The 15,402-nt window shown below is 42.1% G+C and overlaps 1 protein-coding gene and 1 pseudogene across 2 annotated transcripts; both read left to right on the plus strand.

Moving 5' to 3' along the window:
• Window positions 1–216: 216 nt before the first annotated feature.
• On the plus strand, window positions 217–1,962 carry LOC309699820 (TOG array regulator of axonemal microtubules protein 1-like). Its single transcript, XM_082523009.1, has 4 exons — window positions 217–293; window positions 393–631; window positions 727–882; window positions 980–1,962. The coding sequence occupies exons 2-4, from the start codon at window positions 471–473 to the stop codon at window positions 1,119–1,121; spliced, it is 459 nt and encodes a 152-aa protein (XP_082379135.1). The 5' UTR covers window positions 217–293; window positions 393–470; the 3' UTR covers window positions 1,122–1,962.
• Window positions 1,963–6,228: 4,266 nt separating this feature from the next.
• On the plus strand, window positions 6,229–7,789 carry LOC309700706 (annotated as a pseudogene). The gene has a single exon. The product of its transcript is annotated as an uncharacterized misc_RNA (transcript).
• The last annotated feature ends 7,613 nt before the right edge of the window (window positions 7,790–15,402 follow it).

Genomic DNA, 15,402 nt, shown 5'->3' on the forward strand with positions numbered 1-15,402 from the left:
AAACTCCCGCCTGTAGCTACACCTGTAGAGAGCCTGTCCCACAGCTTTAGTCTGCTGTCTTCAGACGACTGGTAAGAAACGTAGTAAGGAGACATTAAATACTGCACAGAAACAGTGCTGCATAATGTGGCTGTGTTATTTGTGGTGTTCCTGAAGTCGTGTTCAATGTTGTGTTGTGTAAATACAGGATTAAGAAAACACAGGGGTTGCAAACTATTCAGTCTCTGGCAAAGCACCACTCGGACATCCTGAAGACTAAACTACATGAAGTGTGTCTGGTCCTCATTGAGGAGGTATTGCACACTTTATGTTTCTTATATGCGTATCATGCAGCTAGTTTCCCTTCAAGTGCATACTACAGCCTCAACTGATGATTTTCACTCACATTTTAGGTGAAAAACCAACGCTCAGCAATAGCCTTTGAGGCCATACATGCCATCAATGAGCTCTACATTCAGCTCCAGAGAACAATGGACCCAGAAGTTGAAACAACAGGCCGAGCTCTATTGCTGAAGCTTGCAATGACCAACAACAACTTTCTACATCAGGAGGTCAATCTGGCGCTTGATGCCATGGTGGAAAATTGCAGCCATGGACGGATTCTGAGCGCTCTGTTTAACACAGGACTGACGTAAGAGGAGAGAAGAAGCTGTAGTGATTTTATTAGAAGACATGAAAGAGAGATCATGTTCACTGAGTTGTGTGTCTAATATTGTCCTTGCTCAGCCATCGCTGTGTTGCAGTGAGGAATAGCACGGCTCAACACCTGCACCAGCTGGCTGACAAACTTGGAGCAGCCGTCACCCTGAAAACAGGAACCTTCACTGAAAGATTTCTAATTGCTGCCTCTAGAATGGCAGGGGATGCTGCACCTGAAGCCAGGTGGGTACTTTTAAATGGGTTTGAAGTGCATCAATGTTTTATTTTCTGTGAGTTTACACAATTAATGAAAATTAATGACAACTGTAATCTTCCACAGGTACCATGGGCGAACAATCATTGAGAAACTGACCCTTCACAAGGACTTTATGAATTTGTGGGTGAAGATTGTCCCTGAAAAAGACAGGCGTCCTGTGGAGAAGAGCCTGAAAAAGACAGGCGTCCTGTGGAGAAGAGCCTGAAAAAGACAGGCGTCCTGTGGAGAAGAGCCTGAAAAAGACAGGCGTCCTGCGAAGAAGAAAGAGCTTAGGGAGTTCCTGTGTGTCCAGTTGACGGACAAGGGGACGCACAGGTGGAGATGTAAGTAACTAAACATACTCATTCTTGACTTCTCTGCTGATCAAATGTAAATGTTTCTGAGAGATGTGTTATATTTTGCTGCTTTGCACAGTGTAATTTTTGTGTAAGTCACTGTAGACAGAGCAACTGTCAGCGCTTCACCACAGAGTCCAGGATCCTGGACTTTCACAAAGCTCAGAGCAGTAAGACAAATGTGTTCTTTCAACAGGCAGACACATTGCATATCGCACAGAGACCCAGAGGTTATGCTGTGCAACTCCCACCTTTACCTGAGCAATGCGCAGGCTCTCCAGAGATAGTCCAGGGAAGCTGGAACTGTTTGGATGACCCCTTTTGGAATCAGGAGGACCCTGAAAGAAGTCTGAGTAGCCTCAGCTCTGCAGACACACACACACCAAGTGATCTGAGGGCCATTCCTTTCATTGTTAGTCCTGTTGAGATGACACCGCTCACTCCAGTTCCTCCACCTCCTCGAGCAGCTTGTCCATCGCAATTGCCTGTTTTCTCTGCTAAACATTCAGGAGCAGGTCGGTTCAAAGGTGATGCTTTTCTTTAGTGGTTACACCTGCTGTTAATCAGTTAGTTTAGATTTTAAAATTTGACACTGTAGATTATCTATTTTAATGCTAAATTACACATTCTTGCTGTCCATTCATTTTATATGCTTTTTTGAAGAAAAAAAAATCAGGAAGAAAAATGTTTATTGTTGTTTTTGTAAGATGTCAATTTGTAGTTATTTAGTTATTTTTTTGTCTAAACAGACACGAAGGTCATTCGTGGAATAAGAGTCTTGACAGCAAAAGACAAATTTGGGCCTATTTTGGAAAAACTGCAGCATTTCCAGGATGGGATTGTAACCTCACCTGGACACACAGTACCAGCCAAAACATTTACTGCAGTAAAGCCTTTGACTCCAAAACCTCCAACAGTTCCCTCCCATACCGCAAAAACGAGGACCTCGGCCTGGGACGCTGCTGCGCCGTGCAAAAGTCGTCCCTATAGACAGTAAGTGGTTTTCCTCAGTAACTGTAGAAGATGCTGAATAATCAAACTTTAAATTAAGAGATTTTTTAAAAAGATTTTAATGAACAATTAATCACTGCATCATGCTTCGAATTAGAAGAAATGACAGTTTCTTTTTACTAACCTCGTTGATTATCAGACAAGAAAGCAGACAGTCAGTGCAGTCAGAATAATCCAAGAGAGAGCAGGGTCAAACTCCCGCCTGTAGCTACACCTGTAGAGAGCCTGTCCCACAGCTTTAGTCTGCTGTCTTCAGACGACTGGTAAGAAACGTAGTAAGGAGACATTAAATACTGCACAGAAACAGTGCTGCATAATGTGGCTGTGTTATTTGTGGTGTTCCTGAAGTCGTGTTCAATGTTGTGTTGTGTAAATAAAGAAATAAAGACAGGGGTTGCAAACTATTCAGTCTCTGGCAAAGCACCACTCGGACATCCTGAAGACTAAACTACATGAAGTGTGTCTGGTCCTCATTGAGGAGGTATTGCACACTTTATGTTTCTTATATGTGTTTCATGCAGCTAGTTTCCCTTCAAGTGCATACTACAGCCTCAACTGATGATTTTCACTCACATTTTAGGTGAAAAACCAACGCTCAGCAATAGCCTTTGAGGCCATACATGCCATCAATGAGCTCTACATTCAGCTCCAGAGAACAATGGACCCAGAAGTTGAAACAACAGGCCGAGCTCTATTGCTGAAGCTTGCAATGACCAACAACAACTTTCTACATCAGGAGGTCAATCTGGCGCTTGATGCCATGGTGGAAAATTGCAGCCATGGACGGATTCTGAGCGCTCTGTTTAACACAGGACTGACGTAAGAGGAGAGAAGAAGCTGTAGTGATTTTATTAGAAGACATGAAAGAGAGATCATGTTCACTGAGTTGTGTGTCTAATATTGTCCTTGCTCAGCCATCGCTGTGTTGCAGTGAGGAATAGCACGGCTCAACACCTGCACCAGCTGGCTGACAAACTTGGAGCAGCCGTCACCCTGAAAACAGGAACCTTCACTGAAAGATTTCTAATTGCTGCCTCTAGAATGGCAGGGGATGCTGCACCTGAAGCCAGGTGGGTACTTTTAAATGGGTTTGAAGTGCATCAATGTTTTATTTTCTGTGAGTTTACACAATTAATGAAAATTAATGACAACTGTAATCTTCCACAGGTACCATGGGCGAACAATCATTGAGAAACTGACCCTTCACAAGGACTTTATGAATTTGTGGGTGAAGATTGTCCCTGAAAAAGACAGGCGTCCTGTGGAGAAGAGCCTGAAAAAGACAGGCGTCCTGTGGAGAAGAGCCTGAAAAAGACAGGCGTCCTGTGGAGAAGAGCCTGAAAAAGACAGGCGTCCTGCGAAGAAGAAAGAGCTTAGGGAGTTCCTGTGTGTCCAGTTGACGGACAAGGGGACGCACAGGTGGAGATGTAAGTAACTAAACATACTCATTCTTGACTTCTCTGCTGATCAAATGTAAATGTTTCTGAGAGATGTGTTATATTTTGCTGCTTTGCACAGTGTAATTTTTGTGTAAGTCACTGTAGACAGAGCAACTGTCAGCGCTTCACCACAGAGTCCAGGATCCTGGACTTTCACAAAGCTCAGAGCAGTAAGACAAATGTGTTCTTTCAACAGGCAGACACATTGCATATCGCACAGAGACCCAGAGGTTATGCTGTGCAACTCCCACCTTTACCTGAGCAATGCGCAGGCTCTCCAGAGATAGTCCAGGGAAGCTGGAACTGTTTGGATGACCCCTTTTGGAATCAGGAGGACCCTGAAAGAAGTCTGAGTAGCCTCAGCTCTGCAGACACACACACACCAAGTGATCTGAGGGCCATTCCTTTCATTGTTAGTCCTGTTGAGATGACACCGCTCACTCCAGTTCCTCCACCTCCTCGAGCAGCTTGTCCATCGCAATTGCCTGTTTTCTCTGCTAAACATTCAGGAGCAGGTCGGTTCAAAGGTGATGCTTTTCTTTAGTGGTTACACCTGCTGTTAATCAGTTAGTTTAGATTTTAAAATTTGACACTGTAGATTATCTATTTTAATGCTAAATTACACATTCTTGCTGTCCATTCATTTTATATGCTTTTTTGAAGAAAAAAAAATCAGGAAGAAAAATGTTTATTGTTGTTTTTGTAAGATGTCAATTTGTAGTTATTTAGTTATTTTTTTGTCTAAACAGACACGAAGGTCATTCGTGGAATAAGAGTCTTGACAGCAAAAGACAAATTTGGGCCTATTTTGGAAAAACTGCAGCATTTCCAGGATGGGATTGTAACCTCACCTGGACACACAGTACCAACCAAAACATTTACTGCAGTAAAGCCTTTGACTCCAAAACCTCCAACAGTTCCCTCCCATACCGCAAAAACGAGGACCTCGGCCTGGGACGCTGCTGCGCCGTGCAAAAGTCGTCCCTATAGACGGTAAGTGGTTTTCCTCAGTAACTGTAGAAGATGCTGAATAATCAAACTTTAAATTAAGAGATTTTTTAAAAAGATTTTAATGAACAATTAATCACTGCATCATGCTTCGAATTAGAAGAAATGACAGTTTCTTTTTACTAACCTCGTTGATTATCAGACAAGAAAGCAGACAGTCAGTGCAGTCAGAATAATCCAAGAGAGAGCAGGGTCAAACTCCCGCCTGTAGCTACACCTGTAGAGAGCCTGTCCCACAGCTTTAGTCTGCTGTCTTCAGACGACTGGTAAGAAACGTAGTAAGGAGACATTAAATACTGCACAGAAACAGTGCTGCATAATGTGGCTGTGTTATTTGTGGTGTTCCTGAAGTCGTGTTCAATGTTGTGTTGTGTAAATAAAGAAATAAAGACAGGGGTTGCAAACTATTCAGTCTCTGGCAAAGCACCACTCGGACATCCTGAAGACTAAACTACATGAAGTGTGTCTGGTCCTCATTGAGGAGGTATTGCACACTTTATGTTTCTTATATGTGTTTCATGCAGCTAGTTTCCCTTCAAGTGCATACTACAGCCTCAACTGATGATTTTCACTCACATTTTAGGTGAAAAACCAACGCTCAGCAATAGCCTTTGAGGCCATACATGCCATCAATGAGCTCTACATTCAGCTCCAGAGAACAATGGACCCAGAAGTTGAAACAACAGGCCGAGCTCTATTGCTGAAGCTTGCAATGACCAACAACAACTTTCTACATCAGGAGGTCAATCTGGCGCTTGATGCCATGGTGGAAAATTGCAGCCATGGACGGATTCTGAGCGCTCTGTTTAACACAGGACTGACGTAAGAGGAGAGAAGAAGCTGTAGTGATTTTATTAGAAGACATGAAAGAGAGATCATGTTCACTGAGTTGTGTGTCTAATATTGTCCTTGCTCAGCCATCGCTGTGTTGCAGTGAGGAATAGCACGGCTCAACACCTGCACCAGCTGGCTGACAAACTTGGAGCAGCCGTCACCCTGAAAACAGGAACCTTCACTGAAAGATTTCTAATTGCTGCCTCTAGAATGGCAGGGGATGCTGCACCTGAAGCCAGGTGGGTACTTTTAAATGGGTTTGAAGTGCATCAATGTTTTATTTTCTGTGAGTTTACACAATTAATGAAAATTAATGACAACTGTAATCTTCCACAGGTACCATGGGCGAACAATCATTGAGAAACTGACCCTTCACAAGGACTTTATGAATTTGTGGGTGAAGATTGTCCCTGAAAAAGACAGGCGTCCTGTGGAGAAGAGCCTGAAAAAGACAGGCGTCCTGTGGAGAAGAGCCTGAAAAAGACAGGCGTCCTGTGGAGAAGAGCCTGAAAAAGACAGGCGTCCTGCGAAGAAGAAAGAGCTTAGGGAGTTCCTGTGTGTCCAGTTGACGGACAAGGGGTTGTTTGGTGAGCCGGGTCCTGCGGGGGAGGTTGAGCTGGGGGCTGTTGCTGGTGTTTCTGCCTTACACCTTATTGCGGTTTGCCCTGCTCTGAAGAGAAAAGAAATGACCAGGGAGGGTACATCTCCTTCCCCAATAATCCTTCTACAGACAAACTCTCCTACCTGGGGGGAGGTGATGGCACCCGAAAATGATAAAGTAGATAAGGAGTTTAAGCCGTTTGTGTCAAACGGCTTTGTTTCCTTGATAGGAGAAGATCGGCGGACTCCTGTCAGTATTTTGCGAGACACTGGTGCGAAACAGTCGCTCATTCGTGAGGGGGTCTTACCGTTTTCAGCTCAATCCTGTTGTGGGGCGGATGTGTTAGCCTGGGGAGTTAGGATGTGTGTAATACGGGTTCCTTTACACTTGGTGCAGCTTTCATCTCAGTTTTTGTCTGGTGAGGTTAAGCTTGGGGTGCGACCCCAGTTACCGGTTGCAGGTATTGACATCATCTTGGGAAACGATCTAGCTGGCGGCACAGTTTTTCCGTCGCCAGAAGTAGTTGATATACCACTTACAGATAACAGTGGTTTCGATCGTGCCACATCAAAGGCTGTTCAAACCGTCAGTGTAAAGACATTTAGGCAGAGGAGAGGTGCGAGTGGATCCCAGCAACAGCAGCAGCAGAATAGGAGGCAGCCCAAGGGGACGAGAAGAACAAATATTCAAACCACAAGGGTCACTGAAGCCACCATGCAATCAGACCCAAGTAGAGTCACTTTTCAGGACAGTCAGCAGCAAAATGCTGAAACCAGGCCACCTGCTAGAAAAAGACAAGGACCTCGACGGCACAGGAACCGCAGAAGAGGCCAGCTGATGGTGGCTAATGCTCCATCTCCCACCCCTTAAATTTGACACAGACTTTGATTTTGATTCCTCCAACGCGCAATTCATTAAGGAGGCGCTTGAGAAGAAGTTACAGGAGGGGCTGAATCTAAAAGATGGGAATTCTGAGGGAAGAGAAAAGGTGGGGTTGCAGCTGAGTTCGGGGGAGGATCATTTTGGTCCAAAGTGCTACTATGACAAAGCAAAGTCTTCCTTTGACAACATCTCATCTGATAATGGGCTCAGACTGACGTGGGCAGAGGAGCGAAAGCGCAATCTGGAGACTTTTGGTGTCCCTGGGCGGTTCCTGAGGGGCCAAGGATTCAGAGGTGGACGCCAGTGTTTTGGGGGCGGGTGCAGTGCTCGTGCAGGAGGATGGAAATGGCATTGACCACCCAGTCTGTTTCTTTTCTAGAAAATTTCTAAAACAGCAACCAGCGCCTCATGCGTTGGTCCTTACTCCTACAGGATTTCAACATTGAGATCCGATATATAAGAGCTTAGAGAATGTTATGGCTGATGCCCTCTCTAGGTCGTAAATCAAACATCTTTGTGTGGGGTTGGATGTTTGATTTTTTTTGGGTGGGGGAAACTGTTATGACCCAGTGATGTGTTTGTTGGTGTTGTGCCTCCCACCGGAGGATGGCTGGCGGTATTTTCCCTTTTTTCTCTCCTAGGAGGTGGACACCTGGGCGTGGCTGCTAGGTATCTGGGTGGAGTCTCTACATATCTTCGGACTGGATAATTGATGGACCACCTCCAGTACTTAACGTCCGGATGACAGTCACCTGGGAGTGCTTTTTGGAACGCCGTTGACTCGGTCAGTTGTGTGTTGTGTCATTGTAGTGCAGGCTGTGTGTGTGTCTGTTGCTGGTGTTTTTGCCCCACTGAAAAATCTCCCTTCTCCACCTAGCCCTTCTGCGGAGGAGCTGCGGGTAACGCTGCGCATTAAGGAGGTGGAGCTAAAGAAACAGCAGTTGGAGGTGGAAGCTATGCACTTGAGGATCAGGGCTCACCATCCAGTCACCATCCCCGCAGGCACCCTCCCCGGAGTCATTATCCCCGCAGTCGCCATCTCCGCAGCCACCGGCCTTGATGCCAGGTGGTGGCTTTGATGCGAGTAAACACATCAAAATGGTGCCGGCGTTTCGGGAAACTGAGGTGGATTCGTATTTCACAGTGTTTGAGCGTATCGCAGGTGCGCTGCACTGGCCAAAAGATGTGGCTGGAGTATTCACGTGTACCTCTAGCCTTGCCATGTAAATAATTGTAAATAAGTTAACAAGTGGCGGTCACTTTTTGTTCCTTTGCTGTATAACTTTCATTGTCGCAGCCTAGTAGCCGTGAGAAGCCGTTTTCTTTTGTTGAACAAGTTTTCTCCTGTTTTTCGTTAGATAGTTAGTTAAGTGACTTGTCTTTTGTTTTGGCTTCTTTTTATTTTGGTGTAGGGAAGAGTAGGGATTGTTTTATAGGGAGTTTTGTTTATTGTTTTGGCATTGCTCACTGCCGATGAAAATAAATGGCTGCTTAAATACTTGAAAAAGGTGTCGTTGTTGGGGTTTGTGCGTGGGTGGGAAGTGAGTGGGGCAAACTATTTGTTACGTTTATTTACTTGCCGGGACCAGAACGTAACAAGAGCCTGAAAAAGGCTAATAATTACAGGCAGCAGGTCAGCATCCAGACTAGGCTCTCCTCTCCAGCAGGGCTTGGGTTCCCCAGATGTGACAATGCAAGTCCTGACGAGTACAGAGGAGAAGAGTGGCTGCTACAGTAGCAGCAGCACTCTGAGGCTAAGCTGGGAAAGTCGTTGGAGGTTCAACCATCATGACCACAGACAGTCCCAGTCGCTCTGCGGGAGTAAACTTCTCCATCTTCAGGACTACAAACTATTTCTCTGAAGGACAATATTATTTAGATTTACATTAATTATTATTACATCATTCTTATTATTACATTATTTGTATTATTTCATTATTATTATCACATTTTTAAGATCCTGAATGGACAATGAATGAATAAATCCCTTTTTTTTCATCTGAATTAAAACGGCACTTTGGTTGCACATATACAGTTTCTGTTTTTCTGGCAACAAATATTAATACATTCTTAGTTCTCTTGTTTTCATTTTTAACCCATGATTTTGAATTTTTATCAGGATTCAAAGTCATTTTTATAACATAAAGAAATATTAAATAAATACTAGAAAGCGAAAATTTCAGAAAAATTTTTAAGTCTGCCTATGCTGCTGCTAATCAGTGTAGTTTGCCATTCATACGGCTACAGAGAGCAAAACTCAGCAGAGCAGCCATTCTCCACCATGAACTATGGTAAAAACAAACACCGCTCGCGCCTCACAGATGACAGCTTACAGTTTTGTGTAAAGATGAGGTGACTTCGTACAGCCCCGATTTGCAGACGCTGTGCACAGAGGTTCATGAGCAGAAGTCCCATTGTACCACGGCAGACCCAACAATGTTTGCATGAACACGCTTTGAAGCATTACGTTATGGACCACTTTTCACACATGGTTGGTGTACCCACACAGCCGGCTGTAGCTTTTCAACTCACAGCCCAACACACACCAAAAAAAAACCAGCCGAGAGAGCACAGACTTTACGCCCGTGGGTCCACCTCCCCTGCAGCGGCACTGCAGACCACGCCCTGCCACACACATCAAACACGTAAAATAAATATTTATGCACTTTTGCATTCACTTTTTGTTTTTTGTTATTTTTACACAGTGTTCTGAATGATTAACAATGGTCTACAGCCAATCTTGTGTATTATTATACAAACTTTGGTTGTAAGATTCAGATAACTATTTAATAAAAGGTAAATATTTTATATGAGAGCAAGAAAGAAAAGTATATCTTTGTGTCCCCCTCTCCCTGTTAATGTCCTACCTGGCCCCCTGGCAAAAGCTTTGCTAGATCCGCCCCTGCACAGTTACCAGCTGTCAGCTACACAAAAAAAGGAGCTTGGTGTTATTTGTCTCTCAGAAACAGTTGATAACTTTCCTTCAACTCATTCATGTCACCTAAAAGGTAAACCTGTTTCTCCATCACCAGTTCAGCTCTGATGATTCAGTAAGGACATCTCCTGGTTTCGACCAGCCCTTTTTTACAGCTGTGGCTCCAGCAAACATCAGCTGATACTAGAAATTAAAATTAAATGAATTCTAACAACAGCTGATCAAGCTTAACCGTGCTGCTGTTGTTTAGCGCAATGAACAAACGAGAGAAAAGCCGATCATTGATCAGTTTCATGATTGAAGTTTCAACAGGCGAGAGAATGACAGGGGAGGCTGTCATAAAGTTCAACATCAGTAACTTAGGTGCACACAGCTGTCGTGCTAGCTAGCACGCAGAACGAGTTATTGTAACTGTCAGCACAACGAAAATAAACTACACCTAAACTCGGTTTATATCTGACCCAAATAGAGTGCAGTTCGTAACTTCTTACCTGAAATTCAGTTCACCTCACGCTCGGACCGGCAGCAGCCTGCTTCTCCTGCCTTCGGTTTCCCTTATCCACGATTGAGCTCCACGTTAGCCACCACCGGTCGATCGGCGGCCGCCTCGCCACCGGTGTATGTGTCTTTCCCTGCATAGGAGGGTTAGTGGTTAATGTGCTGCCCATTGTGTTGGATTGTCAATGCAACCCTCTTCTCCCACTCTTCACACACTGATAGCAACACCGCAGGAGAAATGCCAGCACAGGCATCCAGTATCCATAGTTTCAGGTGCTGCACATCTCGTATCTTCACACCATAGACAATTGCCTTCAGATGACCCCAAAGATAAAAGTCTAAGGGGGTCAGATCGGGAGATCTTGGGGGCCATTCAACTGGCCCATGACATGACCAATCCACTTTCCAGGAAACTGTTCATCTAGGAATGCTCAGACCTGGCACCCATAATGTGGTGGTGCACCATCTTGCTGGAAAAACTCAGGGAACGTGCCAGCTTCAGTGCATAAAGAGGGAAACACATCATCATGTAGCAATTTCAAACATCCAGTGGCCTTGAGGTTTCTGTAGCCAAGTACAGGATAGGGTAGGGGAAATTAAAGTAAGATGGAGAGAATGGGCCAATAGCTAGATTCGTAGGAGGGATAAAGTGAGTTGCGTGGAGAAGAATGACTGGAGCCACAGGTAAAGTTGCTATGAATTGTATTAAACTATTTAGCAACAATTTAACAGCATTTCATGAACAGGAATGAAAACATAAAATAAAATACAGTGACAGCAATAATAATAACAGTCAGAATCCTATCTCAGCTCAGATATGTCAGTCTTGCCGGCTTAATAGTCAGTGTTCAGTCAAGTCAAATCCAATAGGTCAAAAGTTTGTGATTGGTGCGATTTCGTCCTACCGCACTGTTGCAATTGTTCGTGAGAGAAGAGCAACCTGCCCTTCTGGGCCAACTCAGAATGGCTGTGGTTCGGTTCAAAGGGAAAGGTTCGCCATCTTCCTCGTCAGGAAGAGATCCAGGTCTCACGATCCCATAAAAAAACCCAGCCTGTAAACAACAGGACTATTACTAATTCAGTTCACACTCTAATGATATACATGGCCATGTGTAAATAATGTAAGTGCTATAACAAAACAAGCACAAAACATTAATTCTAATTTCTAACTATAGTCTATACAGTGCATCTTAATCATGAATGCAATCTTTAAGTCACAATCAGCTTATTCTATCATCAATGTGCACATTTCTATCAGAAATCAGAAATAAACCATAAACTATGGTAGATTTTTTTTTACAGTATTGCCCTTTAACTGAATTAAAGGAGCATTGCTTTACACTGCATAGCAATGAAGCAATATATTATTTACACTCAATGTACAGAATAAAATTATGAAAAGAATATACAAAAACCCACAGGCTGTAGTTTTACAGTATGTGGTAACGTATCAGCACAGTAAGAATACACACGGACATCTATCCAGTGCCGCTCGAGCATCAAATGTAACAAAATAAAGTAGATTCATGACCTTTAAGATCAACATTAACTTATTCCATCATCTAATTTTAGTGCATTTAATATTCAACAAGTAATACTAGAACATCATCAGCACACAAGCTGAGTGCTCAAAATGGCTGAACTCCGTGAGAAACCCCGTGTCACTACCCGATCCGTACCGGAAACCCAATCGGTACCCCGCATGCGCGAAAGGTTTCTACTTCCGGTCGTAGCGTTTTACGATAGTTAAAGGTCAGAGTATCTGTTAAGATGTTAAGAATAACAAGTATAAGCCTTCGAACAACGCATTGAAGTAAATACACAGGCGACCCAAAAAAACAGAGAGGAAATTGACAAGCTGACGACGAAGGTGGAGTCGCTGATGAAGGAAAACAAAGAATTAAAGGAGAGCTGTCGGGAGAGTGCACGTTACCGCAGAAGATGGGACCTCAGAATTTTGGGTCTGACAGAGAAGGACAACGAGAATACACGTGAAACAGTGATCGGCATTCTAACAAGAGTGGTTCCTGTATCAGTGGAAAAACTGCAGCTCATGGTTGATACAGTACACCGACTGGGGAAGAAAGACAATGCAGTGAGCAACAAGGTGCCAAGACCAATCATCATACAGTTCAGCATGAGGACGGCAAGGGATGAAGTATGGAGGAAATCCAAAGAGGCCAGGGTCTGCAAAGAACTGAACATAAAATTTAAAGAAGACTTCTCCAAAGAAGACCGTGAAGCTCGGATCAAGCTGTGGCCCAAGGTGCAGGAAGCTCGAAACAACGGCAAAAGAGCATTCCTAAAGGAGGGTTATGCAATAATAGACGGTAAAAGGATCGATCTGTGAGATGCACTTGAAGAAGTCACTACAAGTTAACCATAAAATGTGGGTATGTATGTGTATATATATGTTTATATATACATATCTGTTAAAAATACACAAATAAAAAATAGGAGAGGGTCAAAAAGCAAAGCCGTAGTTAAACGTGGGCTATCCAGAGCTAAAATTGCCGCATATATAAAGGGGTAGTACTGTGATAGGGTCGGAGTACTGTTATGATTACATAGGTAGGACACTAGGCTTATTCCTGCTTCAAGCACTTTTTTTTTCTTCTAGTAAGTGCCAAGGAAGCCGTTACTGTTCTTGTTTTGTATTTTGTTCTTGCGTTTTTTGTTTTTGTTTTTTCTTTATCTTATAGATGGCTGTTCTATTAAGTTCCTTAAATGTTCGAGGCTTAAAAAACAATGTCAAACGTAAGGCCATGTTCTTATTCTGCAAGGAAATTAAGGCAAACATTTTGTTTTTACAAGAAACACATTCTGGTAAGGAAGAGGAAACATTTTGGAAACATCAATGGGGAGATAGTATTCTTTATTCACATGGTACTACTCACTCAGCAGGAGTTATGATCTTATTCAACAAATTTGCAGGGAGAGTTATTGATCATAAAAGCGACGGAATGGGGCATTGGATCATGGTGTTGGTAGAAGTCTGTGAACAGAAAATTATTCTTATTAACGTGTATGGATACAATAACAGGTCGCTAAATAGAAATATGATGTCTAACTTAAGTAAATTAATTGCAAAGTGGAGTACTACATATGGTTCTACCCAGGTGATAACTGGAGGCGATTTTAACCTGGCTCCTAACTCATGGCTTGACAGACAACCACAAAGAGGAAATCAACCAGAACACGATAGCATTATTTGTGACTTTTGTACGACAACCAATATGATCGATTATTGGAGGATGACAAACCCAAATACGAAGAAATATACTTGGTTTAGTCCATCAAATAAAAACGTATGTTCAAGATTAGATTATTGGCTTGTCTCCCAAACAGTATCATCATATGTTACGAAATGTGAGACCCAGTCAACCCCACTTACTGATCATTGTCTGATAAGTCTCTTATTATCTCTACGTAAACAACAAAGATCTGACAACATATGGAAATTTAACAATAGTTTATTACAAAACGAAGACTTCTGTAAACAAGTTAAAGAACTTAAATCAGAAATTAACAATATGAGCATGACTAATGTCAGTAAATGGGAATGGTTTAAATATAATGTGAAACAATTAGCTATAGAAACGGGAAAGAAAGTGTCTGCCCTACGCGTATGTGAACAGAAAAATCTAATTGAACAAATTCATTTATTATGTGGTAAACCCTGTATGACTGCGGAAGAGTCAGAACGCTTACAATCTTTACAAAATAAGCTAGATGAGGTGTACTTGATTAAAGCTAAAGGAGCATATGTAAGGTCTAGAGCTAAGTGGATTGAACATGGAGAAAAAAATTCATCTTATTTCTATAGTCTAGAGAAGCGTAGACAAACAAAGAAAAAAATAACTAAATTGAGTAAGGATGGTACTATAATTGAGGAACCAAACAAAATAAGTGAGGAAATTAACATGTTCTATAGTAATCTGTATAAATCAAGAACTGAAAAAGAAAATGCAGATATCTTTTTTGATATGATTAAAGATCAGGTTAAAAAATTGGAAGAGGATGATAAAACATGGTTAGAAGAAGATTTGAAAATATCCGAATTAGATACAGCTCTAAAACAAATGAAAAATGGAAAATCGCCTGGAATTGATGGTTTAACGATTGAATTTTATAAAACCTTTTGGCAAGACATTAAAGATTTGTTATTTAATGGCTTTTTGGATTGTTTAAAAAATGAAGAACTATCCCCAACAATGAAAACAGGATTAATAACCTTATTACCCAAACCAAACAAAGATTTACAAATGCTAGACAATTGGAGACCCATAACACTTTTATGTAACGACTACAAATTATTAGCCTTAGTATATGCAAATAGGCTTAAAAGCGTCTTAACCAAATTGATTGATGAGTGCCAATCAGCGTTTATTAAAGGAAGGCAGATTCATAATAACATAAGATTAATATTAGATATGATTGACTATCGATCCTTTATTAATTCAGAAAGTTTAATACTATTTATTGACTTTTTTAAAGCATTTGATTCAATAGACCATAATTTTTTATTTAGATCTTTAGAACTTTTCGGATTTGGAAACAAATTTTGCAAAGTGATCAAACTGTTCTACAAGCAAATTTATAGTTATGTTTCACTCAATCCAGGCATAACATCTAGGATAGACATATTCTGTGGAATTCGACAGGGTTGCCCAATTTCTCCAAAATTATTTATTCTTTGCACTCAATTAATGGCTTACCTCATTGTGAACCATTCAGACATCGAAGGAATAAACATTTTTGATATTGAACTGAAAATAAGTCAGTTTGCAGATGACACAGTAATATTTTTAAAGGATAAATCAATACTCGAGAAAGCATTGAATGTCATTTCAATTTTTTCTAAAGCTTCAGGCTTGTGTCTGAACCTAAAGAAGTGTGAACTTTTGCCACTTTATGATTGTTTGGAAAATAGCATGAGGACG

Source organism: Aulonocara stuartgranti (assembly GCF_965226115.1).
Source record: "Aulonocara stuartgranti genome assembly, chromosome: 23".
In the NCBI taxonomy this organism is placed as follows: domain Eukaryota; kingdom Metazoa; phylum Chordata; class Actinopteri; order Cichliformes; family Cichlidae; genus Aulonocara; species Aulonocara stuartgranti.

What these genes read in the sequence shown, in the direction of transcription:
- LOC309699820 (XM_082523009.1), top strand. Translation starts at nt 471, where the DNA reads ATGGACCCAGAAGTTGAAACAACAGGCCGAGCTCTATTGCTGAAGCTT. An exon ending in CTGTTTAACACAGGACTGAC is followed by an intron (nt 632 to 726) that starts GTAAGAGGAGAG and finishes GTCCTTGCTCAG; the next exon opens with CCATCGCTGTGTTGCAGTGA. An exon ending in GATGCTGCACCTGAAGCCAG is followed by an intron (nt 883 to 979) that starts GTGGGTACTTTT and finishes AATCTTCCACAG; the next exon opens with GTACCATGGGCGAACAATCA.